This window comes from Dreissena polymorpha, chromosome 13 (genome assembly GCF_020536995.1).
Source record: "Dreissena polymorpha isolate Duluth1 chromosome 13, UMN_Dpol_1.0, whole genome shotgun sequence".
NCBI lineage: Eukaryota > Metazoa > Mollusca > Bivalvia > Myida > Dreissenidae > Dreissena > Dreissena polymorpha.
In genome coordinates, this window is record NC_068367.1 from 33,109,749 (window position 1) to 33,137,382 (window position 27,634).

The window sequence follows — 27,634 nt, forward strand, 5'->3', positions numbered from 1 at the left end:
TGCTTAATTGGCCTTTATCTGGGCAGCTTAACTGGCCATTATCTAAGTGGCTTGTTTGATCATGATCTTGGAAGGTTGAATGACCATATAATTGGTGGAATTGACCATTATCTAGGCCTGATAAGCCATTATCTAGGCCCCTTATACCGCCATTTTAACATACCAAATAGCCTCAGCAGATGGGTGGCCCCATAAACGCTGGACATCGGTTTGTCTTCATGTTCAGACAGCACCTGCCAACATAATGACAACAAAGGAACATCTGAACCCAAAATATATACCATGATTTTTAAAAAGAAATACTGACACAAAAATAAGCACAAGCAAAACCAATTAAAAACATTTTACAACTTTAATACGCATTTAGATTGAATTTTGTACTTGGCACCATGTGCTATCACTATATTAACAAGAGCACCGCATAACGGGTGCCACGCTCGGCTGCGGGTGCAGTTTTGAATAAATGAAAGCTTGTATTTTTTTTTTTTATAGGTCACAGTGACCTTGACCTTTGACCTAGTGACCCAAAAATGGGTGTGGCATGTAAAACTCATCAAGGTGCAGCTACATATTAAGTTTCAAAGTTGTAGGTTGAAGCACTTTGATTTTAGAGCCAATGTTCAAAACCTTAACAGAATGTTAAGGTTTTAGCACGACGTGGACGGCGGACGACGAGCTGGCTATGACAATACCTCGGGTTTTCTCCGAAAATAGCTGAGCTAAAAACTACTGGCAATTTTTTAGTTCATATTTAAAGGAAATAAATGCTAACCTGCTTTCAGATCAATTTCACATATATCCGAGTAGAAAATGAATAAGAGTTAAACATGTTTCCTATTTTCGTAAAAAAAAAACCTTTACAAAATCCAGACACTAAAAACCTTTCAACGAATGAACCCAGATATCTGCAGACATCCTAAGTTATTTACTACAAAGCCACCCAGATATATGCAGACATCCTAAGTTATTTATTATAAAGCCATTAAAGTTAAATTCTTATTATATTATATTATTTAATTTATTGTCAGTAAATTTACAAGATAAATATGAACCTGGTTCTGAGATAAACACGCTTAATGCATATGCATCAAGTGTCATCCCAGAATAGCTTGTGCTGTCCGCACAATCTTGATTTTTGAAGAGACATTTTTTTATTGAAAAATTCCTGAAAAGCAGAGGCTGTCGTCCTTGAAAATTATCCTTGGCAGTCTCAACAGGCTTATCTTGGACGACAATTTATGCAAATGCATTAAGCCCATTTTTCCAAGAACATGGCAATAATCATGAAACCACATACCGTGCCATACTGAGGTCGCTCAAACTTGTAGAGAAGCTGGGTCCCAAGCATTGCATTGAAATACTCTCGAATGCCATTGTTCACCTCTATGATAGTGTCTCTGTCAAACAGAAACATAACATGTGTAACTTCCTTTAAACCTATTCAGCAAGTATGGTTATTTGGATAAAACATCTAAACATTAATTAAGTGACTAGCCATATGTAAATATGTTTATTTGTACTGGTTTAACAATTCACCCTTTTTACCAAATTTTCTTACTATTACAATTACAGTTTTTCGTTCTAATTGTTTGGCAAACATTTAAGTTAAAAGTAAACCTAATCTAACAATGATCTTAAATCAGCAGTGTTGTGGTAAAATGGATCTTAAATCAACTGTGTCATAGAACAAGAGCTGTCAGAGGACAGCACGCTCGACTATTCGAGTGCTTGACAGTATAACGTAAGCATAATGTGGGTGTGTGATAATTTAATAGATGATCTTTCAAAAATAAGAAAACAATTTTTTTTGGGGGGGGGGGGGGAACAGGGGGGGTATAATGTGGGTGAGTGTTCATTTAATAGATGATCTTTCAAAAATAAGAAAAAAAAACAATAATTTGTTTTTTTTGGGGGGGGGGGGGGGGGCGTGGGGGATGGTTTGGGTGGAGTGCATTGTGGTATGTTAGGTAAGTGTTGTTTTGTCAAACTTTAACATAGATTTATCAATAATATGCATATTCTAAGTATAAAAGGGGCCATAATTTCGTCAAAATGCTTGATACAGTTGTAAGCTCTTGTTTATAGGTTGGGGTCATGTTGGTAAACAAGTATGCAAAATATGAAAGCAATGTGTCAAGGGACACAGGAAATATTTCGGGTAGTAGGCAAACTTTAACATAGAATTGATAAATCTAAGTATAAAAGGGGCAATAATTCTGTCAAAATGCGTGATACAGTTGTCTGCTCTTGTTTATAGGTTGGGGTAATGATTGTTAACAAGTATGCAAAATATGAAAGCAATATGTCAAGGGACACAGGAAATATTTGGGGTAATACGCAAACTTTAACATAGATTTATCAATAATATGCATTTTCTAAGTATAAAAGGGGCCATAATTCTGTCAAAATGCTTGATACAGTTGTCTGCTCTTGTTTATAGGTTGGGGTCATGATGGTAAACAAGTATGCAAAATATGAAAGCAATATGTCAAAGGACATTGAAAATATTTGGGGTAGTACGCAAACTTAAACATTTGCACGTAAACGGACACAGGAACAGCAACACCGATGCCAGGGTGAGTAGGATAGCTCCACTATATATATTTCATATATAATAGTCAAGCTAAAAATGTGTCTTTTATAAGCTGTGTAATCAGGGACTACCCTAGGCCTTAAAAATTGGGAGAAGTGACTTCTCCTTTTTTCTGAAACAGGGAGAAGTTTGGAAAATCAGGGAGAAGTTTGTGCGAACAATATCAGAAACAAAACATGTTCATTTCACCACTTTTATTATTTCTATAATTATACTATGTTTATTTGTAAAAACAATAAATTCTCATTAAAATCTACTTCATCATAACACATTTGTCAGTGTACCGGTAGCACCTTTTCATCACATATTTATCGTCATAATATTATCATCATTTCTATGACTGCTTTTGTAAAAAAACGCAATCTTAATGCATGGAACATCAAGTATATCTATTACTGTTTATCCGAATACTATACATGTCCGAAATATGTACACTTAAGAATGACTTGCCTGTTTAACTTTAATAATCCAAATTTTCCTTGTTGTTATCTGGTTTAACAAACCTTATCAAATGTTTGTTCAATCCAGTTAATGCTTTCTCCATTATTGAATCACCATTACTTGTAATTTGAATCGTCAGCTTTGAATTGAACGCCGGCTGAATGTTACAATACGTCATTTGCATATGCCATTTGCAATGTCGAACGACATGACGTCGCAATTTAATTCTAACTAGTTACTCGGATAATTTATTTCTAATTGAGGAAACGTGTTTTCTCAATGTTTATGTGTAGTATTATGAATTGTTAGTATAAACAAGAGCATAACGGGTGCCACGCTCGGCTGTGAAAGCTTGTCAGAATTTTTTTTATTTTTTATTTTTTTAGAGGTCACAGTGACCTTGACCTATGACCAAGTGACCAAAACTGGGTGTGGCATGTTGAACTCATTAAGGTGCATATACATATGAAGTTTCAAAGTTGTAGGTGGAAGCACTTTGATTTTAGAGCCAATGTAAAGGTTTTAGCACTACGCCGGATGGCGGACGACGAGCAGGCTATGACAATACCTCGGGTTTTCTCTAAAAACAGCCTCGCTTAAAATGAACTGTGATTTCAATTTATATATGATTTGTTTTACTCGTAATTATCGGTGGATTAACAAACTGACAAAACTTGCTGGACTTCATAGTGGATCTACGTAATAAATAGACCTTTGACCAATTTTGCTTTTCTTAAATTATTTTTGCCGACTTTCTTTAACCTGCCAAAAACCTGCAATTATCGGATGGTCAATCAATTATCATGTCATCATTTGACAACTTTCGGCATGCGCGAAGAGGCACGAGTGTGTTGTTATAGCAACCAATATTAAGGGACTGCTTTGTCACGATCAATTAACAATCTGTGCAGGGGATAAATTGTGTAACCGTTAGATAAACATCAAACAATAAACTTGCTAATCGCCTGCGGGCAGTAGCACGCTCGAGCAAAAATAATCGGGCGGCTTGATTTTCGCTTTCCCGGTCATGTTTACTAAAAACATCAGGCGACTTGATTTTCGCTTTTCTGGGCTCGTAGGGCGATATCATGGGCGTTAGAGCGCTCTCGTCGCTCAAAGGGTAGTCCCTGGTGTTGTGAAAAATGGGTCTTACATTAGCAGTGCCTTTCCAAATAGGTCTAATGCAAAATGCAGCAAGGATAGCTCGATACCAGCCTGCCAGCATTTGGTTAAGTCTGATCAGCTAACCTTACCCTTAATGAGACCACCAAACCTTGCATGACTATAGCGGACAGAGTAGCTCCTGACCAACTGTTTTATATGAAATAAGACCCGATGTCACATGATTCGGCTAATATGCAGTTAACATTTTTTTCTGAACAGCCAAAGCAGTGCCTACTTGTTTGGATGATTGGGTTTGGTGAGCTTCACCTGCAGATAGTCATCCAGGATCTTGTCTACTGAAAACTTGCAGGGTAGAGTGACCAGCTGAAAGAGGAAGAATATACAGTGAACTTGCAGGGTAGAGTGACCAACTGAAAGAGGAAGAATAAACATTGAACTTGCAGGGTAGATTTACCAACTGTAAGCAATGGAATATACTGTAAACTTGAAGGGCAGAGTGACCAGCTGAAAGAGGAAGAATATACAGTGAACTTGCAGGATAGACACACAAACTGAAAGAAAAGGAATATACTGTGAACTTGCAGGGAAGAGTGACCAGCTGAAAGAGGAAGAATATGCAGTGAACTTGCAGGGTAGAGTGATAAACTGTTAGCGAAGGCAATGTACAGAGAACTTGAAGGGTAGCGTGACCAGCTGAAAGAGAGGGAATGACAGAGAACTTGCAGGGAAGAGTGACTAATTGAAAGAGAGGTAATGTACAAAGAGATTTCAGTGTACATGTAGCGTGACCAACTGCAAGAGAAGGGATGTAAAGAGAACTAGCAGGGTAGAGTGACCAACTGAAAGAAAAGGAATGTAAAGAGAACTAACAGGGTAGAGTCACCAAATGAAAGAGAAGGAAAGTACAGAGAACTAGCAGGGTAGAGTGACCAACTGAAAGAGAAGGAATGTAAAGAGAACTAGCATGGTAGAGTGACCAATTGAAAGAGACGGAATGCAAAGAGAACTAGCAGGGTACAGAGACTAACTGAAAGAGAAGTAATGTAAAGAGAACTAGCAGGGTAGAGTGACCAACTGAAAGAGCAGAAATGTAAAGAGAACTAGCAGGATAGAGTGACCAACTGAAAGAGAAGGAATGTAAAGAGAACTAGCATGGTAGAGTGACCAACTGAAAGAGAAGGAATGTAAAGAGAACTAGCAGGGTAGAGTGACCAGCTGAAAGAGAAGGAATGTACAGAGAATTTGAAGGGGAGAGAGAGCCTACTGCAAGAGACAGAATGTACAGAGAACTTGCAGGGTAGAGTGATCAGCTGAAAGAGGAGGAATGAACAGAGAACTTGAAGGGGAGAGAGAGCCTACTGCAAGAGACGGAATGTACAGAGAACTTGCAGGGTAGAGTGACCAGCTGAAAGAGAAGGAATGTACAGAGAATTTGAAGGGGAGAGAGAGCCTACTGCAAGAGACCGAATGTACTGAGAACTTGCAGGGTAGACTGACCAACTGAAAGAGATGGAATGTAATGAGAACATGCAGGGTATATTGACCAACTGAAAAAGAAGGAATGTACAGAGAACTTGCAGGGTAGAGTGACCAATTGAAAGAGAAGTAATATACAGATAACTTGCAGGGTAGAGTGACCAGCTGAAAGAATTTACATTGAACTTACAGGGTAGTGACCAAATAAAAGAGAAGGAATGTACAAAGAACTTGCAGAGTAGAGTGACTAAATGAAAGAGAAGGAATGTACAAAGAACTTCCAGGGTAAATGACCAACTGCAAGAGAAGAAATTTACAGAGAACTTGCAGGGTAGAGTGACTAACAAAATGTGAATGGAAACTAGAATTGTTATAATAGCCAACAATATCCATCATAAATGGCCTTAAAACAATAATTATGGTATCCAAATTGACCATGCTTAATTTTATGATACTTCATCTACATAACATAGCAAAAGTTTTTCATCTGCAGTTTGAATAATATTGACAAGTATATATTTATCTTATATAAAAACAAGAGCTTGTCACAGAAGTGCCAAATCCCCGCTGAAATGTGTTTGCTTGTATGACAATATTTGTTTTAGAGAGTAGAATAATATTCGTTAAACATGGCACATGTGTCATCTATTTATATTTCAAGGATCAATTAGTTATATAGTATTATTGTAAAATAAGATAAAGGGAGATATTGAAAAGCTAAAATATTTACTATGAAATTAAATATAATTTAAACATATAAATAAACAAGCAAATTCGTTGAATTGATATCCCCGACAATATGCTTCTCAACACAGAGAGTGTTATAATTGACACTAAAAAGCATTTTTTTTTAAGATACAAAGGGCCATAACTCCGTTATTAACAGATGGTGTACAATACCATTTGGCGTGCATCATCCTCTTATCCATATATATACTCATACAAAGTTAAAATGAAATCTGCTGAAGCACTTTCAAGATATGGCTCCGGACACAAAAGTGCCGGACCGACGGACACAACAAAACAATATCCCTCCGCCGTTGGCGGGGGATAATAAAAACAAGAGGGCCAAGATGGCTCTAGTTCGCAGACCTGAGAGGAGTCATTTCATTCAATCTTTACCAAATGTCAAAGTTTACCTAGATATTGTCCAGACAAACATCCTGGTCAAGTTTCAACATTATTGAACCAAAACTCTGGCACATGGAGTGTTTTTATTTTTGTAAGATTTGACCTGGCTACCTATACTTTGAGTTGACCCCCTAACCAAACATCAAACTTTGCTTACAAAAATAAATACGACCAATATTCATAAAATCTGAAACAAAATTGTGACCTCTAGTGTTTACAAGGATTTTGAATAATATAATAAAAATTTGGACAATCTAAGGGCAATAGTTATGGCATTCATTATGTGATTTTGCTCATTATCAAACTTGACTGAGATCTTTCAGCAACTTTGATAAAGAATGCTTGAGAAATGTGAATGCTAGAGTGTTTACAAACCAAATGTGGACGGACGGCGGACAAAGACCAATCCTAAAACCTTACCTGAGCAATCAGGTGATTTTAGTGTGTTACCGATCTGAGCCATTTTTCAAATTGTCCGAGAAATCAATAAAACCAATGTATTGTCTAAGTTTCACGATGATTAGGCAAAAAATGTGACTTCTATAGTGTTCGATCACAAGGTTTCTCTCTAGTCACATAAGGAAAATTGCCCCACCCCCTGGCAGCCATGTTTTTTGGCAAATCAGGACCATTAGCAAATTATTCGGAGATATACTATATAATATAATAAAACCAATCATTTCACTAAGTTTCATGATGATTTGGCTAATAATGTGACTTTTAGAGTGTTCACAAGATTTTTTTACTATATAAATTTAGGAAAACTGCCCCCCCCCCGGCAGCCATGTTATTCAACTGACCGGAAACCATTTTCGAACTAACTCTTGTATCAAGGAAACAAATGTTCTGACCAAATTTCATTAAAATTGGGCCAAAAATGTGACTTCTAGAGTGTTCACATGTTTTAACTATATAAATATAGAGAAAAATGCCCCGCCCACTGGTGTCCATGTTTTTTCACCAATCTGGACCATTTTCAATCTCGTCCGAAATATTTATAAAACTAATGTTTTGACCAACTTTCATGATGATTGGGCAAAAATTGTGACTTCAAGAGTGTTAACAAGGTTTCTCTATAGCCAAATAAGGAAAACTGCCCAGCCCACTGGCGGCCATGTTTTTCAAAAGACCTGAACCACTTTTGAACTCAACCAACATATCATTAAAGCAAATATTTTGACCAAATTTCATGAAAATTGGGCCAAAAATGTGACTTCTAGAGTGTTCACATGTTTTCACTATATACATATAGAGAAAAATGACCCGCCCGCTGGCGGCCATGTTTTTTCACCGATCTGGACCATTTTCCAACTCATCCGAGATATCAATAAAACCAATGTTTTGACCAACTTTCATGATGATTGGGCAAAAATTGTGACTTTTAGAGTGTTTACAAGGTTTCTCTATAGCCAAATAAGGAAAACTGCCCTGCCCACTGGCGGCCATGTTTTTCAACGGACCGGAACCACTTTTGAACTCAACCAACATATCATTAAGGCAAACATTTTGACAAAGTTACATGAAGATTCGGCATAAAATGTGACTTCTACAGTGTTTACAAGGTTTTCCTTTTTTTTAACCTAGTGACCTAGTTTTTGACCCAGTTTCGAACTCGATCGAGATATCATTAGGACAAATCTTCTTACCAAGTTTCACTGGTTCATGTTCACTGCACTTCTCCTAGTTACCATCTGTTTATATTTCTAGTTTCAAGTAAATCACTTCAGTAGATTAAGAGTCAAAAATTTACTTTGAAATTAAATAAAGGGAGATAATTCAAAAACTAAGGTAGATACATTGTAGAGTTATTGTTCTTTAGTCACTGCACTTCTCCTACTTGCCATCTGTTTATATTTCAAGTTCCAAGTAAATCCCTTAAGTAGATTTAGAGTTATGCTCCGGACAAAAATTTACTTTAAAATTAAATAAAGGGATATAATTAAAAAATTATGGTAGATAGAGTTATGGTTCTTAGTCACTGCACTTCTCCTACTTGCCATCTGTTTATATTTCAAGTTTGAAGTAAATCCTTTCAATAGATTTAGTGTTATGCTCCGGACAAAAATCTACTTTGAAATTATATAAAAGGAGATAATTCAAAAACTAAGGTAGATAGAGTTATGGTTCTTGGTCACTGCACTTCTCCTAGTTGCCATCTCTTCATATTCTAACTTTAAAGTAAATCCGTTGAATAGATTTGGAGTTATGCTCTGGACAAAGTTTCGGACGGAAAGAAGGATACACAGATGCACAGACGGACGGACGGAGACTATTACTATATCCGCTTCAATTGTTTTTTTGGCGGGAATAATAAATTCCTTACATTGTTTAAGTATGCTTTCTAAATTCAATAAAATATCAAACCTTTCATTAAAAGTATTTTTCTTAGAAGTTGAGTTGAGATTATATTTTAGTTATCATGTAGTGGTTTTCCACATTTTAAAAGTGTCTGTCTAGTTTTTTCAAACATGGTGGCCGAGTGTGATATTTTTGCATAAGGGCTTAAATTGTAAAGCTTTAATATGGTATGATTTATATGGAAGTAGATCTGTTTATGACCAGATTCATATGCATATTCTATTTATTATTTTTGTTACAACATGCCGATAGTTGCTGAAAAAAAACAAGCTATTTAAAAGGCAAACGTATTTTATTTAATTGAAGCATATATGATTTATTACGATTTTAACTTCTGAACACAAGATTTTTAAGGCTAAATAAAATAAATAGATAAAACGAAATTCTTCATTAACCCTTTGAGCGCTGGAACCGGATTTTGAAGGCCTTTGCACACAGTTTGGATTCAGATGAGACGCCACAGAACGTGGCGTCTCATCAGGATCCAAACTGTTTGCTATTCTGATAGTATTCTTCGAAAAAAAAATCAAACAAATGCTAATTTTAGAAATTCAGCAGACGACATTTTTGCAGACGACAAATTTCCCAGCATGCAAAGAGTTAAAACATGCACATGCACCCGTAAAAACCTTGTCAGAGTTTATTCGAGGACCCATGGAACAAGTCTAGAAATAAGTCAATGTCATGGTCAATATGAGGAAAGGTACTGTGTGTGTACTGAGTGTTAAATTGAAGTACCATTATCAAATATGTTTAGTAAGAAGCATTGACGTTAAGCGAACAGAAAATTGGGGGAAACACAGAATTACGACCTTTAGAATAAGTAAAAAAGCAGGTCAATATCAAATTCAAAATGAGGTCAAGTGATGCGTCATTATGGGTTTACCAAGAATATTAGCCATCAGATTTAGTCCAAAAGTATGTTAAAGGTCAAACTCAGGCGTGTTGATAGTGTTTAAAGACATGATTCATGAAAGTACCAAAGCTTTGCAAGCAGTATTGATGTAAGAAAAACACTTCATTTTGTGCTTAACAAGAATGCAAACTTTCTGAGTCAATATGTAGATCAATGTCAAGATCAAAATGTGGTCAGCTGATGTGGGTGAGTTGAAAGTGTTCTAAGACATTATCCATATAAGTATCAAAAGTTTTGTAGCAAGGGGTTTCTATTTAAGATGAATTGCATCATTTTGTTTGTCCAACAATCTGTACTTTCTGAATTAGTGTCCAAAGACATCATTCATGCAAGTATCAAAGCTTTATAGAAGGCATGATTGATGTTAGACAAATTATTTTGGTTTAACCTCTTTTGGACAAATGGATGGAAAATTGAACAGACATTAGAATCACTATGTGCCTCTTGTCATCAGTAGAAGCCATCTGTATAGAAATACTAGGCTTTATAAAACATTTTGCAACTAGACATCATCTAGATACAACATCTGACCAAGTTTGGTGAAGATCTGATGAAAACAACTCGAAAAAGAGAGCGGACACTAAATACGGACCGACAGACAGACAAGCTCACTCCTATTTACCCCCTTAAACTTCGTTTGTGGGGGTATAATAAAAACATTATCACAGCAAACCTATACTCAAATATTATCACACACGAAATAACACATATAAGGTATTTTTCACAAATTTAAGAGTCAAACTTCATACACTTAATACTAAAAGATTTCATTATAACTCACCTGCTTCTGCCTGGTGACCAGGTCCCAGTCATCTACCAGCCATGGTTTGAGCTCATCTGGGATTTTCACCTTCACTTCAATCTTCGTGAGGTAGGACTCCTCAGACTCTATTGTCTGGTCTAGTCGGGCACGCTTACGCTTCTGTTCACTGGAGGCCTAACAACAAGATAGCTTGTGTTGAGCAAAAGCGGCAAGATGGCCATAGATCGCTCGCATATTAATGTTTAAATTTGCTTTAAGAGAAGAAAATTAATAATTTTGTTTACATTATACTTATATTATATATTATACTTCTATTCACAACAAGTTTTTGTAATATCTGAGAGACAGGTGTGGAGGGTTAACTAGTCTGAGAGGCAGGTGGGATGATTACCTGGGAGGCATGGGGATTATTACCCGAGTGGCATGGGGATTATTACCCAAAAGGCATGGGGATTATTACCCAAGAGGCATGGGGATTATTATCCGAGTGGCATGGGGATTATTACCCGAGAGGCATGGGGATTATTACCCGAGAGGCATGGGGATTATTACCCGAGTGGCATGGGGATTATTACCCGAGTGGCATGGGGATTATTACCCAAGAGGCATGGGGATTATTACCCAAGAGGCATGGGGATTATTACCCAAGAGGCATGGGGATTATTACCCAAGAGGCATGGGGATTATTACCCGAGTGGCATGGGGATTATTACCCGAGTGGCATGGGGACTATTACCCCAGAGGCATGGGGATTATTACCCAAGAGGCATGGGGATTATTACCCAAGAGGCATGGGGATTATTACCCAAGAGGCATGGGGATTATTACTCGAGAGGCATGGGGATTATTACCCGAGAGGCATGGGGATTATTACCCGAGAGGCATGGGGATTATTACCCGAGAGGCATGGGGATTATTACCCGAGAGGCATGGGGATTATTACCCGAGAGGCATGGGGATTATTACCCGAGAGGCATGGGGATTATTACCCGAGAGGCATGAGGATGATTACCTGAGAGGCATGGAATTATTACCCGAGAGGCAAGGGTATTATTACCAGAGAGGCATGGGGAATATTATCTGAGAGGCATGGGGATTATTACTCAAGGGGCAGGGAGATGATTACCTGAGAGGCATGGGGATGATTGCCTCAGAAGCAAAGGGATGCTTACCTGAGAAGTTGGGGGTTACATACCTGAGAGGCGGGTGTGGAAGGTGTACTGGTCTCCTGACTGGGGGGTGGGGCTGTAGGCTGGGGGGTACTGGTGCCAGACTGTGCCTGCTGCGAGATCTGACTGGCGGCTGCTGTGGCTGCAGCCCGCTCCACTGAGGACATAGGAATACCATGAAGTTAAGCGATGCTCAATTATATATCTTTATTCAACATTTACCTACTATCATCTATGTACCCATCATCAAGTCTATAAATAAAACAATCTTGCAAATAATTTTTTTAATACACTTTGAAGTCAAAAAGAAGCCCTTGGAACTTTTGGAATATGAATTCAAATCAGTTCAAATGATATCAGCTCATATAAAACAAGGGACAAAATTGTCACAAAACCAGGTTTTCATTGTGAAAAAAAAATCTGATAAAGGGAGAAAACTCAAACTGAACTTTTGAAATGACCAAAAAAAATTAACCCCCTTTGTAATTTTTTTTTTTTTTTTAATCTATTTTTAGTCGTGGCGACCTTGACATTGGAGATATTGACGTGATTCTTTCGTGGGACACACCGTCCCATGATGGTGAACAAATGTGCCAAATGATTTTAAAATCTCACAATGAATGACATAGTTATGGCCAGGACAAGCTCATTTATGGCCATTTTTGACCTTTGAACTCTAAGTGTGACCTTGACCTTGGAGATATCGACGTAATTATTTCGCGCGACACACCGTCCAATGATGGTGAACAAATGTGCCAAATGATTTTAAAATCTGACGATGAACGACATAGTTATGGCTCGGACAAGCTCATTTATGGCCATTTTTGACCTTTGAACTCAAAGTGTGACCTTGACCTTGGAGATATCGACGTAATTATTTCGCGCGACACACCGTCCAATGATGGTGAACAAATGTGCCAAATGATTTTAAAATCTGACAATGAACGACATAGTTATGGCCCGGACAAGCTTATTCCGCCAGCCCGCCAGCCAGCCAGCCCGCCCGCATTCGCCAATCTAATAACCAGTTTTTTCCTTCGGAAAACCTGGTTAACAAAATTTGCAATGTTTGCTGCCATACCTTTTTGTCTCTTGGCTGATGGAGGCAGTGTGGGTGTAGATGATCGGGAAGTCTTATCTTTCTCTGACCTGTCTGTCTTGTCTGCATCTATTTGAAAAGGGCAAAAGTTAAATATTGCATATACATATGAGCTACTCACTGGGGAAACCGGGCTTATTGCATGTTGGTTAAGTGAAGAGGCAGATTAGTCAGTGCAGTCTGCTCACTTTCCGTCTAGAGTAGATTTTTGTTGAGAAGAGATTCCCTATAAAAAAATCACAAAAGCTGACATAAAGTCCATGACTGGTGTGTCTGAACTGCACTGGCTTATCAGGATTTTCCCATTGTGACGCCCATATGCAAATGTCTTAATGGATATATTTGAAACTCACCTACCTCAGTTTTTAAGATGCTCATTACTTAAACAGTACCAAATTAATGTCCAGAAATCAAATTAAAATGTGCTAACAACAGCATCTTGTTTTCCATAAGTGTATGTATATGTTTATTAAACAAGACAGCGCCCTCACACTACTTTGGGGGAAGGGGTCCGCAGCCTTTAGAAGGGGCAATTTTTTGTAAATGGATTTTTATATCACTGGTTTCATCTTCCTGTATAATAATATTTAAGCCCATTATATTCGATAGTAGTGTTCCCTTTCATACATGAACTTACTTTACAGCAAAAAAAAAGCAAGAACAGGAATTTTATCAAAGCAGTTTACTATCCTAAACATCGTTTCTTGAAATAATTTAAAATAAAAGATCCATGCTCCTATTTAATAGTGTAATATCATACCGAGGCCATATCAACAGACATGGCATCTTCACTAGCATAATGACTAATAGTACTAGTGGAACAAAATGCATCTGCATCTGACTGGGCAAGGGACTGGTGCTTGAACAGAAGATCAGTTGTTTTTTTCATTCAGCAAATGTTTTACTGTTGATTTTTGTGCGATAAGACTTGCTGTAATGAAACGTGATGTTGTTTTGAAGTTCACCTTCGGGCCGTTCTTGATCGTCTGCGTGTTATTTTTTTCCGATGTTTTATTGAGCATCTAATTGATAAAGGTTACATACAACGAATTCCATTAGAACGAAATAAGCATACATAGTTTTGTGTGCGAAAAACTGTCAATTTTCAAATATAAATCAGCGATTTTTTTTTTCATTTTCTGAGGGGGAAAAAATTAGTTTTGGTGAAAAAAAAGTTTTGGTGAAAAAAAAAACTTTTCAGGTGGGGGACTGCCGCCGAAATTCGGCGGCAGATTTGATAGATTGAGGGCCCTGCAAGAGGGCAAAGATGGCCCTAGTTCGCTCACCTATGATAATGTTTATTCCAATAAATGTAGTGACTAAGTCAATGCTACATGAGATGATATCATTGAGATACCAGTTTTAGGAACTATGAACTGAATTATAAATTTGACAAATCACTTTAATCAATAATGCACATATACTATTTAAGAAACCATGTGAAAAACAATTTTAACAAAAAAACACAATGTTAATTGTGTTATTAAGTTTCCTTTTTTTAATATTTGATCTGGTGACCTAGATTTTTTAATCATACATGACCCAAGATTTCATCATAATTGAGTGACAAATGTGGCATCTTTTGTGTTCACAAGGTTTTTCAAGCTTTGACCTGGTGACCTATATTTTGACCCCACATGACCCAAATGTTAAACTTTGCCTTAATATTGCCCTAACAAACTTCCTCCTGAAGTATCATCATTATTGAATCAAACATTATGGGCACTTGAGTGTTAACAAGGTTTTTTGTAAGATTTGGACCTCGTGACAAAGATTTTGACCCCACATGACCCAATGTCAAACTTTGCCTAGATATCATCAGGAAAAACATCCTGGTCAAGTATCATCATTATTGGACCAAAACTATGGCCTCTAGTGTGTTAACAAGGTTTTTGTAAGATTAGACCCCATGACCTAGACTCTGTACCCACATTCACAAACATCAAACTTGACCTAGATATTGTCCAAACAAACATCCTGGTCAAGTTTCATCGATATTGAACCAAAACTCTGGCGTATGGAGTGTTTGCGAGGTTTTTGTAAGATTTGACCTGGTGACCTATATTTTAACCCTTCATGACCAAACATCAAACTTTGCTTACAAAAAATAAATATTATGACCAAGATTCATACAATCTGAAACAAAATTGTGACCTCTAGTGTTTACAAGGATTTTGTATAATATAATGACAATTTTGACAATCTAAGGGCAATAATTCTGGCATTTATTATGCGATTTTGCTCATTATCACACTTGACTGAGATCTTGTGGCCATATAGCTTCTCAGCAACTTTGATAAAGAATGCTTGAGAAATGTGAATGCTAGAGTGTTTACAAACCAAATGTGGACGGACAGACGACGGACAAAGACGGATTCTTAAACCTCACCTGAGCAATCAGGTGAGTTTTTTTCATGGATCAGTGCCATTTTCCAACTTGTCCAAGATATCAATAAAACCAATTTCTTTACTTAATTTCACGATGATAAGGCAAAAAATGTGACTTCTGGAGTGTTCACAAGGTTTCTCTATAGTAATATAAGGAAAACTGCCCCACCCCCCTGGTGGCCATGTTTTTTAACCAGTGTTTTTTTTCCACCATTTTGGGAATGGGGCCGGGTCCCTTTGGATTGGGAAAATTCACGGCGTTTTGAATTTAATTGGGAAATTGGTGTTGTTGTTGTTTCCCTAAATAATGTTTCATAATTGAAGATACAAGTGTGTCCAGTATTGTTTTTACTAAGGTTGAACTTATATGGATGGGAGATGAACAAAATATTGAGATCTAAAAAAAAATTATATTTTTTTTAATGTTTTTTTTTGGGAAACCTCACAATGGGAATTTTAAGCTCCCATTTGGGAAAAATATTTACTTTTTTCCGTTGGGAATAAGTCCGGTTACCGGACCCGATTTTGAATGAAAAAAAAACACTGTTAACCGATATTGACAATTTTCAAACTTATCTGAGATATAAATAAAACCAATGTTTTCACCATTTTTCATGATGATTGGGCAATAAATGTGACTTCTAGAGTGTTCATAAGCTGTTTTTACTATATAAATATAAGGAAAATGAGCCATCCCCCCTGGCTGTCATGTTTTTCAACGGACCGGAACCATTTTTCGAACTCAACGCTTGTTTCTAGGAAACAAATGTTCTGACCACATTTCATGAAATTTGGGCTTAAAATGTGACTTATAGAGTGTTCACAAGTTTTCACTATATACATATAGAGAAAACTGCCCCGCCCATTGGCGGCCATGTTTTTTCACCGATCTGGATCATTTTCAAACTCTTCCGAGACGTCAATAAAACCAATTTTTGACCAAGTTTCATGATGATTTGGCAAAAAATGTGACTTTTTGACTGTTCACAAGCCTTTTTTACTACATAAATATAAGGAAAACTGCCCTGTCCCCCTGGAAGCTATGTTTTTAAACGGACCGGAACCATTTTCGTACTTAACTCACGTATTTAGGAAACAAATGTTCTGACCAAATGTCATGAAGGTTGGACAAAAAATGTGACTTCTAGAGTATTCACCACATGTTTTTACTATATACATATTGAGAAAACTGCCCCGCCCCTGGTGGCCATGTTTTTCGAACCGATCTGGACCATTTTCAAACTAGTCCGAGATATCAATAAAACCAATGTTTTGACCAAGTTTCATGATGATTGGGCAAACATTGTGTTCACAAGGTTTCTCTAAAGCCAAATAAGGAAAACTACCCCACCTATGACGGCCATGTTTTTCAACAACTCAACCAACATACCATTAAGACAAACAGTTTGACAAAGTTACATGAAGATTGGGCATGAAATGTGACTTCTACAGTGTTTACAAGTTTGTTTTTTTTTTGATCTAGTGACCTAGTTTTTGACCCAGCATGACCCAGTTTCGAACTCAATCGAGGTATCATTGGGACAAATCTCCTGACCAAGTTTCATGAAGATTGGACAAGAAATGTGGACTCTTAGAGTGTTTACAATCCAACGGACGGATGACGGAGAAAGACCAATCCTAAAAGCTCACCTGAGCAATCAGGTGAGCTTAAAATAACAAAAACATAAAGCTTCCCAAATTGAATAACCTAAGCATGAATTAACAAGATGTAGTCTTTAAAACAAGTGCATGATCAAGAAACATGAAGCTTTAAGACTTGTTTATTCAAATTTTAACAACAAAAGTATTACTCTTTGAGAATCCCTTTTTTTTTTTTAAACATGTCAATTTCAAAGTTATACCTATGTTACCATTACCTTTGCTTCTCTTGGATGACACAGAGGTCGGTGTAGACGCTCGGGAGGATCGATCTTTGTCTGAATCCGAGGTTTTATCCCGCAGCTTTGAAGGACGCTCCTTTTCCGACTCACTCACTCTGTCTTTTGTTTCCCTGTCTTTTGTTTCCCTATCTTTTGTTTCCCGTGTCTCACGTACTTTGCTTTTTCCACTTGTGGGTGTTGAAGAAATGGATTTCTCTTTTTCTGTCTCTTTTTCTGAAGTGATCAGACATGATATATCAAATCAGTTATGTGCTGTATTTGTTGAATGCATCATTGCACACCTGGGTTCCTTAGGCATAGTGGATATGGTGTCTGCTTGGTGATTGTGGGCCTGGGTTTAATCCCTGCTCTTAGAGCATTCTATAGATCCCTCCAAAAGAGAACAAGTATAAGTGTTACCCATAGCATAGTCTCTATAAACATGAGCCTTCAGATGCAAGCTTACATAAATAGGTTTAAACATGAGGCGACTAGCCTCTGTTCACTTAAGGTGCTAAACCAAGGTATGGCATGTAGTAATTACAATAACAAAATGAACTTGCATATATTCTGTTATAAATTTTCAAGATGTTTGTTTAACAACTACTGATTGTGAAACTTTTGTATCTTGGCTGGACTGGTGTGGTTTATCCCTTTTCCACTTGGAAGCAAAGTGAAAATGTCTAGCAGTCTGTTCAGATTTTATGCTGTTTGCTGCTCATCAGTATCTTATGGTTGGAAATGAAGCCTTAAAAACTTGAATTTAGTAAGACAGGTCTTTAATTAAATTTCACTTTCTAGGGACTTCAAATGCGCAAAATATGTATCTAAGTGGGAAAAGGTTATGTCATACTTTCACACCCAACAGTCAATATTAATCTTGTTTTAAATGTTTACCATTAAGAATAAAAAACGGTAACCAGTGGTAGTGCTGGCCTATTTTTTTTACTAATATCTCTAAGAATCATGTTAAATCTATAGCTCAAATAAACAAGCAAACAATGTCCACATGTCAGACATCACAATTTCTTGTCTGATCAAGCAAGCCCAAATCAATTATGTAAATATAAGGGAGCAAGAGAGAGGTAACAACCCCCCTACATCAAAAGGAGATTCTGAGGAAGTCGGATTGACAGGTCACCAGTGCAGATCTAACCATGTTCCTATAAATCTATTTTTTTATTTGAGCCACACTTTGGAAAAACAGGGATAAATGCATCTGCGGAAAGTGTCGTCCCAGATTAGCCTGTTTAGGCCACACAGGCTAATCAGGGTTTACTATTTTTGCCTAAATTGGATCTTTGCTTAGAAGAACCTCTCTTTAAACAAAGCAATACCATAATTTAAAAGAAAAAGTGTTGTCCCTATCTAGCCTGTGCAAACTGCACATGCTAATATGGGGTAAACTTGACACACATGCATTAAGCCCCATTTTCCCAGAGCGAGGCTCATGTTTACTTTTCTCCACAGTTGGTGTAGAGGTCCGGTCTTTGGCCTCTTTTCCATCCTTTGCCTCCTTGGCTGCTACCTCCTTCTCCTTCTCTTTCTTCTTCTTTGTCTTCCCAGGAACAGGCAGACCACTGGAAAGGCAATGCATACATGCTGTTAAAACGAGCCTCGCTCATAGAAAACAGAAATTTCCCAGTGGCTTATTAAACACAAATTTTCTAAGTTGCTATTTAACTTTACAAAATTGCTTTTGAAATTTCTGAAAATATTTCCCAATTAAAAAGGTGCCCGTTATTTTTTATTTTATATGGAAATTCATATAAAGTACAACCCTTAGTTTCCTTTTGAAAATTTAAAAAAAAAGTGGGTAAAACTTCCGTTTTCTTTTTCTAGACCGAGTGTGAAAATAAGGACATTGAACATTTCAAAATACTTACGCATCCTTTGCTTCTTTTGCCTTTTCTCTGTTTTTGGCTTTCTCTGCTTTCCTGAAATGATAAAACCATAAGCAGAACTTCAAGGGCTGTCAGAATATTTTTGCTTCTATGCTTTAGAGATAACACTTGAGAGAGCAAGTGTATGGAAAGTTATTTCTGGACCCCATGCAATTTTACTTGCTTAGTCCAAGGGATGACATACTTTCATAGACACTGTGTTTGTTGAAATATTTGGAATATCATATTCTGACTGCCTAAAATTATCAGGAGGAAATGCCAAGCATTTATTTTAACAACATATATTGTAATGCCTTGAGGTATCTTCTATCATGTTCAGTGTTGTGTAGTTCAAAAGTAAACAATTGTCATTTGTTAATTATTTTAATCACTCATCTATCACTCCTTCATCAGGTTTATACATATAGTTTAAGGACAGCACATATAAGCTGAGATGATGATTTGACATGTGTATTTAAAAGATCATTATCCAAAAGTATTTGCTAAAACTTACTGTCAATGTCCAAACTTCAATGAAGCTAGTCCAACTGTCATCATGCAATGATTCTTTTCATTATATCCATTTCCAAGTGACTTAACATTGTATAATTATAATAATGCAACTACAAGTTACTTTAAGATACTATTTCATTGTTGTTAAATGTTCACTCGTGTTGTTTATTGTGTAAAATTCCCATTCCCAGAAAGCACTTTTCAGCAGTTTCAATATTTCGGATATTTTGTACCGTAATATTTCTTTTCTGTCATAACTGCATTTTTGTTTAGGTCAGAGAGAAGTATATTTGTTTATTGTTAGATGTAGAATCTATTGCTCATCTATATATGCTCATAAAATGTTTTGTTAGTTAAAATATAATATTATTGTTGAATGTTTACCGCTAGAGAACTTTGTTTAGGATTAAGGATTCCTAAATGCATTTGATTGGTTGTTGTAATCCGAAGTCATTTTGATTGGCTGAGGAATTTCGTAAGTCATTTTGTTTGGTTAGTGCGCAGAATCACGCAGAATCCTAAATCCTAAGTTGCTGAGCGGCAGGTATAAATAGCGCGGATAAACAACATTTGGTATCTTTCGTGATCACAAAAACTTCCGTTCATTACGGCATAAAAATCAGATCTTTATTAATTATTTAGATCTTATTGTCAGATCTTCTCCATTCTGAGAATGGTAAGCTATTTTACAAGTTAAAACTAACTTTACATCTTTGGTTACAGTATTTAGTACATTAAAAATGATGCATCCTATGTCTTATGAACTCCAGACAGCTCAAGAATTTATCTGCGCTATAAGAAAATACTTGTTATAAGATCTGTGTTTAAAGTCTACATTGAAGTGCCTTTTGAAACATGTCGACTTTATAATGCGATAATATTAGTAACTTTTAGTATCTGCAAATAAAAGATGTTGAAAAAAATGAACCGCAGTTGTTTTGAAGCCATCCTGACAAGAGCGGCTAAATCATAGGCTGGGTACAACTAAATGGTAGCGGTACATTACAATATGTAGAAACATGCAAAAAATCCGGATTAACAAAATAGTATAAAATAAATAAGCAAACACATTTCATGGGTTTACAAAAAACATTTTAAAAAACTGAGCAAGATAAGTCCGCATATTTTAACGCTAAATACCATGTGTACGCTTACTATATATCAGATAAAGATATATATATAATTAAATAAAGAACACATTTTTGTTATTAAAATGCAGGTGTTTTAAAAAATGCCTATATTTCAGTACTAGATGCTTACAATGCTGCATAGCATTCTTTCTGTTTCTGCAGCCCGGCATCGTTTAACTTGAGGATCCTTGTCTCTGGCACCCATTCATCCCAGCTAGGAAAGGAAAACAAAGCATTTGTATGTAGCAGCTTGGCTGATAAATAGAAATTGCTTATCAAACATCAGCAAGCAAGACAATGCATAATAAGCATTTGAATAAATATTAAATGACAGCAAAAATATAAAACTTGACGTTGTAAATGTTGTATTTTTTTTAATACCAGGACTTTTTCATCATTTTTAACAATGGTGCTATTTGTCTTCATTGTGGGGAAAATATTAGAGTTTTATTTTAAGTGTTTAAGTGAAAAAATTATAATTCGTGTTTGCATCCATACTTATTATGTGTCTGCACCAGACAACTACCCTACCTTTTTAAAAAGCAAGGTATCGACGTATAAATAGCTTCCTAACAAATCTTCACACAATCTGTATGGATGGACTGAGATTCAAACTCACAATTAAGCCTTGGGAAAACTGGGCTTAATGCATGTGAATAAAAAGTTGTTCCATATCAGCCTGCCCAGTCTGTTCCAGCTTATCAGGGATGACACTGTTCTCTCCTATGGTATCAGGGATGACACTGTTCTCTCCTATGGTATCAGGGATGACACTGTTCTCTCCTATGGTATTTTTGTTTAAAAGGAGTCTCTTCTTTGTAACAATCCAGTTAAGGTGGAAAGTGCCGTCTCTGATGATCCTGTGTAGACATGCATTAAGCCCCATTTTCCCAGAGTGAGACTCAATTTTAATGAGATGATGGCCCCTACTTAAGATGGAAAAAAGTCCTGTCTACTGAAGTTAACTGTTACATTTAACAAATAAACTAATTGCTTGTATGTGTTTGAAGAACTTCTCAGCAATGCTTCAAATTGCTTTTAATCACAAAAAATACTATGTTTATTCTTTAAATTTTAAAACATTGCATTTACTTCTTATTCCAGCCGTTGTAATGAACGAAATAATGGAATGCTCTGTCCCGCAGTTCACTTTTCATGCACTGAAAAAATCACAATCACAAAAAAAGGATACCAAACAGTTTTAGTATAAATGTTGTACATTTCACAAGCAAATATCCAAATCTTTTACATTTCATAAATATAAAAACAAATCTGCTACATTTCACAAGTATATAAAAAGATTAATGACACATTAAATGCGTGCCAAAACAATAGTTTATACATTAAGATATATTAATATAAAGTAATTAATTAAATACAAACCTTTGCTTCATATAATAAAGGGCCATGAAAGCAAAGCACCTTTTCCTCTGAAATAGACAAGACAACATCAGTTTATAAATGTTTTAAGTGATTGTTCTGGAGTCAAATTGGGTGGTTCCTTAAATACAGCATACATTTTATAATAAACTAATATTTTTCAATCACTTTGCAGCGATTTTTTTTTCCAAATTGGGAAAAGTACCCGTTCCAGCCCAATTGGGAAAAATGTGCGTGAAAACCACTGAAATTGGGAAAAATTGCGTCGTGAAGTCTGCATACTGGGAAATTGTTGTATTTGATTTTTTGCTCCCAAATACTTATCAATTGATAACTAAGTGTTGTCAAGTTGTCAAAATTATATATACTTAGGCTCAAGCTATAGAGCTGCGTAGGGAAACTACATGTCACCAAATGTTGCATTTTATTTAAAGATATATATATAATTTTTTTTTTGAAACCTTAAATTCAATTAATAAAACGTTTGAGTTATGATGTGCTTATGCCTATTGCAATCAAGCACTCTTTTTTGTGTGAGATGTCACGATACAATGTCACCACTCGACTAGTTAATGTAAATGCAGGTGTGTATGGATCTATTGGCTTTGTGTGGTTCAACAAGCTGTAAAAAAATATTTAAAAAGAATTTACTAAATCATCAAATAAATTATTTCTTGTTGCATTGTTTGCATAATTCAGAAATTATTTTTCTTGATTTTTTAACAGATATGCGGTCACATGGGGGATATGATTGCAAAAACACGATTAGAGTAACCCTGGGCTATATCGGACACCTCCAGGAAAAAGACAGCATAATCTCGATGACTCACTATTCAAAGCGGACTACTTTTGTTTTCTTGGTAAAATAGCTTTCATGCAACAGTATGGAATGTTCAAATGAATTTAAACCTTTTAGTCAACCAATGATATTGCACTTTATAAATATCAACGCATCAGGGTAAAACCGGACGTCCCAAGGCTTGTATCGGACACCTTTAAAAGCTTAAATCGGACAGTTGTTGGTTGTATGTATTTCCGTTTTTGGGCTTAATCGTGATGTTATTTAAGCTGTGAAAAGTCTATACATCGGTGAATTTGTATTTTGTAGTGATACTTTATGTATACATTTGCGAATTTATGGCATATTTACATCGCATACCTTTTCCATGTTTGGGCATATCTGAAAAGTGCGCATATACAAGATATACATTGCTATTTATTTGTATTTTAGTTAATGGTCCGTTTCTTCCAATGTCGCTATATTGCAACGAAGCCATAATGGTTCTTGAGCTCATCTAATAAAAGTATAGAAAACAGACCTAAGTTCTACAGGTCTTGCCATAGTTTGGTGTCCGATGAACCCCAATAGCATTTTTCGAAGCATTTACTACCTAGGGATTATTGGACAGTTTAAGTTGTTGTTTTTTTTACAATACATGTAATGTTTGTAACAGTTTTATTGTGTTTTTCAGAAGATAAATATATCCGTTCAAATATTTCGTTTTCTCACAACGGTATTCACACATTTCACAGCGTACCGTTACTTCTAAAATGACCGTTTTAAATGTTCCGGACTCTCGGATTTTCGCCAATGTGTAGAGGAGATGTCTCTCCAAACAAACTCGCATCTTCCAATCAAAACCGCCGATTTATTCTATCACCCAATCGGATGATTGGTTACATAATACTATGAAAACGTATTTATAGAATGTAAACAAAGCTCAAACGGTTGAATGCGAGGTCGTTTAGTATGTAAATATTCGACTATTTGTGGTTGTCCGATAAACCCCGCGTGTCCGATATAACCCACAGTGCCTTCCCCAGGAATTTGTTCAGGCGCCCCAGGGGTGGGTTCGGGAGGGGTGTCCCCTCGTGACGTTGATTTTTTTTAAATTTAACGTGTCAATTCACGTTCTGTGGTGCGTTATAACTCAAAGAAAGACAGCGCCAAAAGACGTCATTTGGTGCGCTTTGACTCTTCAAAAAAATCCCCCAGTCATTTTTAAATATATTTTTTTATATTGTTTAATTGTTTTAAAACTTTTCCGCACAGATAGTAAAATCCCGACTCGAACGATTCCCCAATACATCCGTTTCAACCCGACTCTATTACTGTATACTTACTATTTTTCAAGTTTCTATTTATTACCCGATAATCCCGTTTATTCCGTTTTTTTCAATCTCTTTCTGGTAAATATTTACGATAAAAGCTTTCAGTTATTTCTTTAACACAAACCTTGCCATTTTTTCAGTGACTATTTATAGATTTGATGAAATATTGCCTCTGAATATGCGTCAATCCCCTGACCTGTTGTGTGCTTGTTAAACGCTCACGCCATTTGTATGCAATAGACGCGACGTTGTACATGCTGCATAATTTTCGCGCTCTTTTTAATTGAGAAAAAGATTCGACACAAAATAAATTTGCACTGCTAATTTGAAGCAAAAATATTTAACGTTGCGGTAACATTTACATTCAGAAGTGTGTTTCGGATTAATAACGCGTTAACATCGACTTACGGTAATGGGTTTCGGATTACAAATTAAATTATTCCCATTTGAGATTTCAACAAATATTAACCGTTGCGTTATAAATTCAACGATAATTTGTTTACACACTTTACGAGTCGAATAAATGTTTTGACGGAATTATGCATGAAATTCACGTCCACGAGGATCACGGCCGGTTGCCATCATCAGTCTTCTAACTATCGATTATCGGACGAAACATTTACAAGTGTACGTAATTAATTCAACGAAAATTTGTTAAAGCTCATTACGTGTCGAATAAATGTCAGAAAAACAAGGTGAATCAGTTCTATAAATGGACATGTTAAAATATACATGTACTGGAATTAAATAAATTGTTATCACATAATTGTAACCGCTATAATAATTAATTGTTTACTACTTGCAATTAATTTCTCGTATTAATTATGAGTCATAGGTAACACTTGTTTACAGTAAAAAGGTGTGATGATGATGCCCGAAACCGTCTTAAATGTTCTGTACTGTACTAATTACCGGTTTTATATTACTCAAATGGTACAACTGCTTGCTAATCAAGCTGCGATAAACTCTTACTTCATTCCCGACATCAATCAAAAATAATGGTCGATAGTTAACCCCGCCCTCATAAGCATTCGCGTAACCGATTGGACGATGAACTTCACAGTTTGACGACTGGAAAGTTAACAGATACATCCTTGTCAGCATTTAGATGACTGTGTTATGTGGCTAGAATAATCGATACGCGCGTCATGCTATTCTCTTATCAGTGGATTATCCATTACCCCATGTGGTGTTTATGGCGATAACTTGTGAAAGTAGGTACCGAGTGCTCTTTTTAAACAGGGAATATTGATACACTGATAGGGAAACCTTGATTTTTTTGGACAATCTCCACTTTCTTTTACTGAAGAATACACTGATCGGAAAATTTCAAGCGCCCCGGGGACTATGATTTCGAAATTCAAGCGCCCCGGCAAGGGACGCTTAAATGGCCTGGGGAAGACCCTGAACCCAGGGTTACTCTAACAAAGGGCTCCATTTGAATGTACATACATGTTACAAAGATAAAGATTCTGCAAGCCCATACATAAATTGATTGTTCAAAAATTTAAATAATAACATGTTAATCGTTTGGTATTTTATTTATCCTTAACTCTTTGACTTTGTTCAATCAAACGTCCGAATATAAATATCCGAAAATAAATACATTGCCTTTCATTTATTTTCCACTGAGAATTCTTTGTTAGCAAATAAAATCCACTAGCAGGATTCTTTATCATCATATCGAACTTACCATCTTGAAATTTTGGTTTTGGTCCCATTATTGCGATGAAAATTGAACGCAAAGCAACTGTTTGTAAGAAGCAACTTGCGGTAAAAACAGGGCTAACTTATATACTACGATACACTCAAATTCATGCAAAGTGTATTCACCGATTTTCTGGAAACAATTTACGAAATTCAAGAAAAGCAGTTTATATTGGCATTTGGTCACTCTGAAATTTCTACCAGAGGATCATGTACATTAGTGAATATTTAAGTTACGAATGATATAGTATTTGTTTAACATATATGGGAAACAATTAAACTTAGATCGGAAGACGTCTGATCAGATGATTGGCTAATTAATAGCACAGAAACATTAAAAGAAGATATTATAAAGGCGATATTTGTGAATTGCATGTAAAACATGCGAAAATAGGAAATCATGTTTTTTTTCATCGGGGAAAGTCTGTGCTTTTAATTTGAATAATGAATGAAAACTCGTAGTGCTTTGTTTTAAAGTGGAATCTTTTTATGTAAATTACGCTGCATCTTAATAGCTACAGTCGTTGAGATATGTCAGTTTTGTCGTTAAACTGCTCATATAGTATATACATGTATAGCGGTCAAGTGGGGTTTTTGTTTATCGCACTACACATGCGTGAATGTGATGTACAATGGAGGCGCTAAAAATCTATACCAAACTGGAAAACAACCAGAAGTCTCTGTTTACACCTACCGTTACCCGCGGAAAAACCTCGTTGACACCTCCCTTTACTAGCTATCCGTTATGTGGTCAACAGCCCAATGTAAGCTTTCAATCTAGAAGTGCGCAATCACAAACAAAGACAGTTTTGCATATTTTATTCAAACATTTTTGTGTGTGTTAAAATCGGTCGCTACCCGTTCATATCTGCCGTTGAGTATCCTTGTTGAGTTAAAATTATCACTGATGTAAGGACCGTCTGACAAAATAACGGCCGACTTAGTGGTCTGATTGCGCCGAGGAGAGAAGGTTGTGGATGATGTTATTAAATAGAAAATGAAGTCTGGTGAGATGTGCTCAGTTGTTTTATGTTTTTTTTTAAAATTCTTTTACATGAAATAAACTAGTGAAAATGTTATGGAAATTATAAGAAGCAAAACTAAAAAAAACTTAAGTAAAATAAAATGTTTGTCATTTAGTACGATGTGTGTGTGCGAGAACTGTATGCCAAATATACATAACTGATTGCGTGTGTGTGTGTGCTACGACACTGTATTGAATGTTTTGTTGAGACGTGTGTATTCCTTCTTGTTATCACTTTAAAGTTATCCAAAAATATGTTATATAACTAACTTTGTAGTTTGTTTTATTTCAAAGCGTCTCTAGCATTATAACGCCTCATTTCGACGACAACTTACCTGAAGCAAAAGCCAAAAGAAACAGAAATAAAGATAATAATTCTGTATTAAACATTATCTCATTCAATCCTTTTGAATCGCTTTATGTTTAAAACTAGGCGAAACGACCCAGTAATTAGGGCGAAACGACCCAGGGCGAACGGGAATTAGGGCGAAACGACTCTGGGGCGAACGGGAATTAGGACGAAACGACCCGGATTCGTTCTACCTT

General features: G+C 36.3%; 1 protein-coding gene across 1 annotated transcript in view; it reads right to left on the bottom strand.

Moving 5' to 3' along the window:
• The window catches only part of LOC127855764 (mortality factor 4-like protein 1), a 29,801-nt gene extending 3,602 nt beyond the window's left edge, over positions 1-26,199 (bottom strand). Inside the window, exons 1-13 of the mRNA XM_052391567.1 lie at positions 26,051-26,199; positions 22,249-22,295; positions 21,958-22,025; positions 20,996-21,079; positions 19,226-19,276; positions 18,798-18,919; positions 17,337-17,573; positions 13,054-13,140; positions 11,999-12,129; positions 10,822-10,977; positions 4,434-4,522; positions 1,298-1,397; positions 164-233 (exon numbers count right to left, since the gene is read on the bottom strand). Coding sequence (XP_052247527.1) covers positions 164-233; positions 1,298-1,397; positions 4,434-4,522; positions 10,822-10,977; positions 11,999-12,129; positions 13,054-13,140; positions 17,337-17,573; positions 18,798-18,919; positions 19,226-19,276; positions 20,996-21,079; positions 21,958-22,025; positions 22,249-22,295; positions 26,051-26,078 — 1,270 coding nt within the window. The 5' untranslated portion in view covers positions 26,079-26,199. The remainder of the gene's footprint in view (positions 1-163; positions 234-1,297; positions 1,398-4,433; positions 4,523-10,821; positions 10,978-11,998; positions 12,130-13,053; positions 13,141-17,336; positions 17,574-18,797; positions 18,920-19,225; positions 19,277-20,995; positions 21,080-21,957; positions 22,026-22,248; positions 22,296-26,050) is intronic.
• Between the last annotated feature and the right edge of the window lie 1,435 nt (positions 26,200-27,634).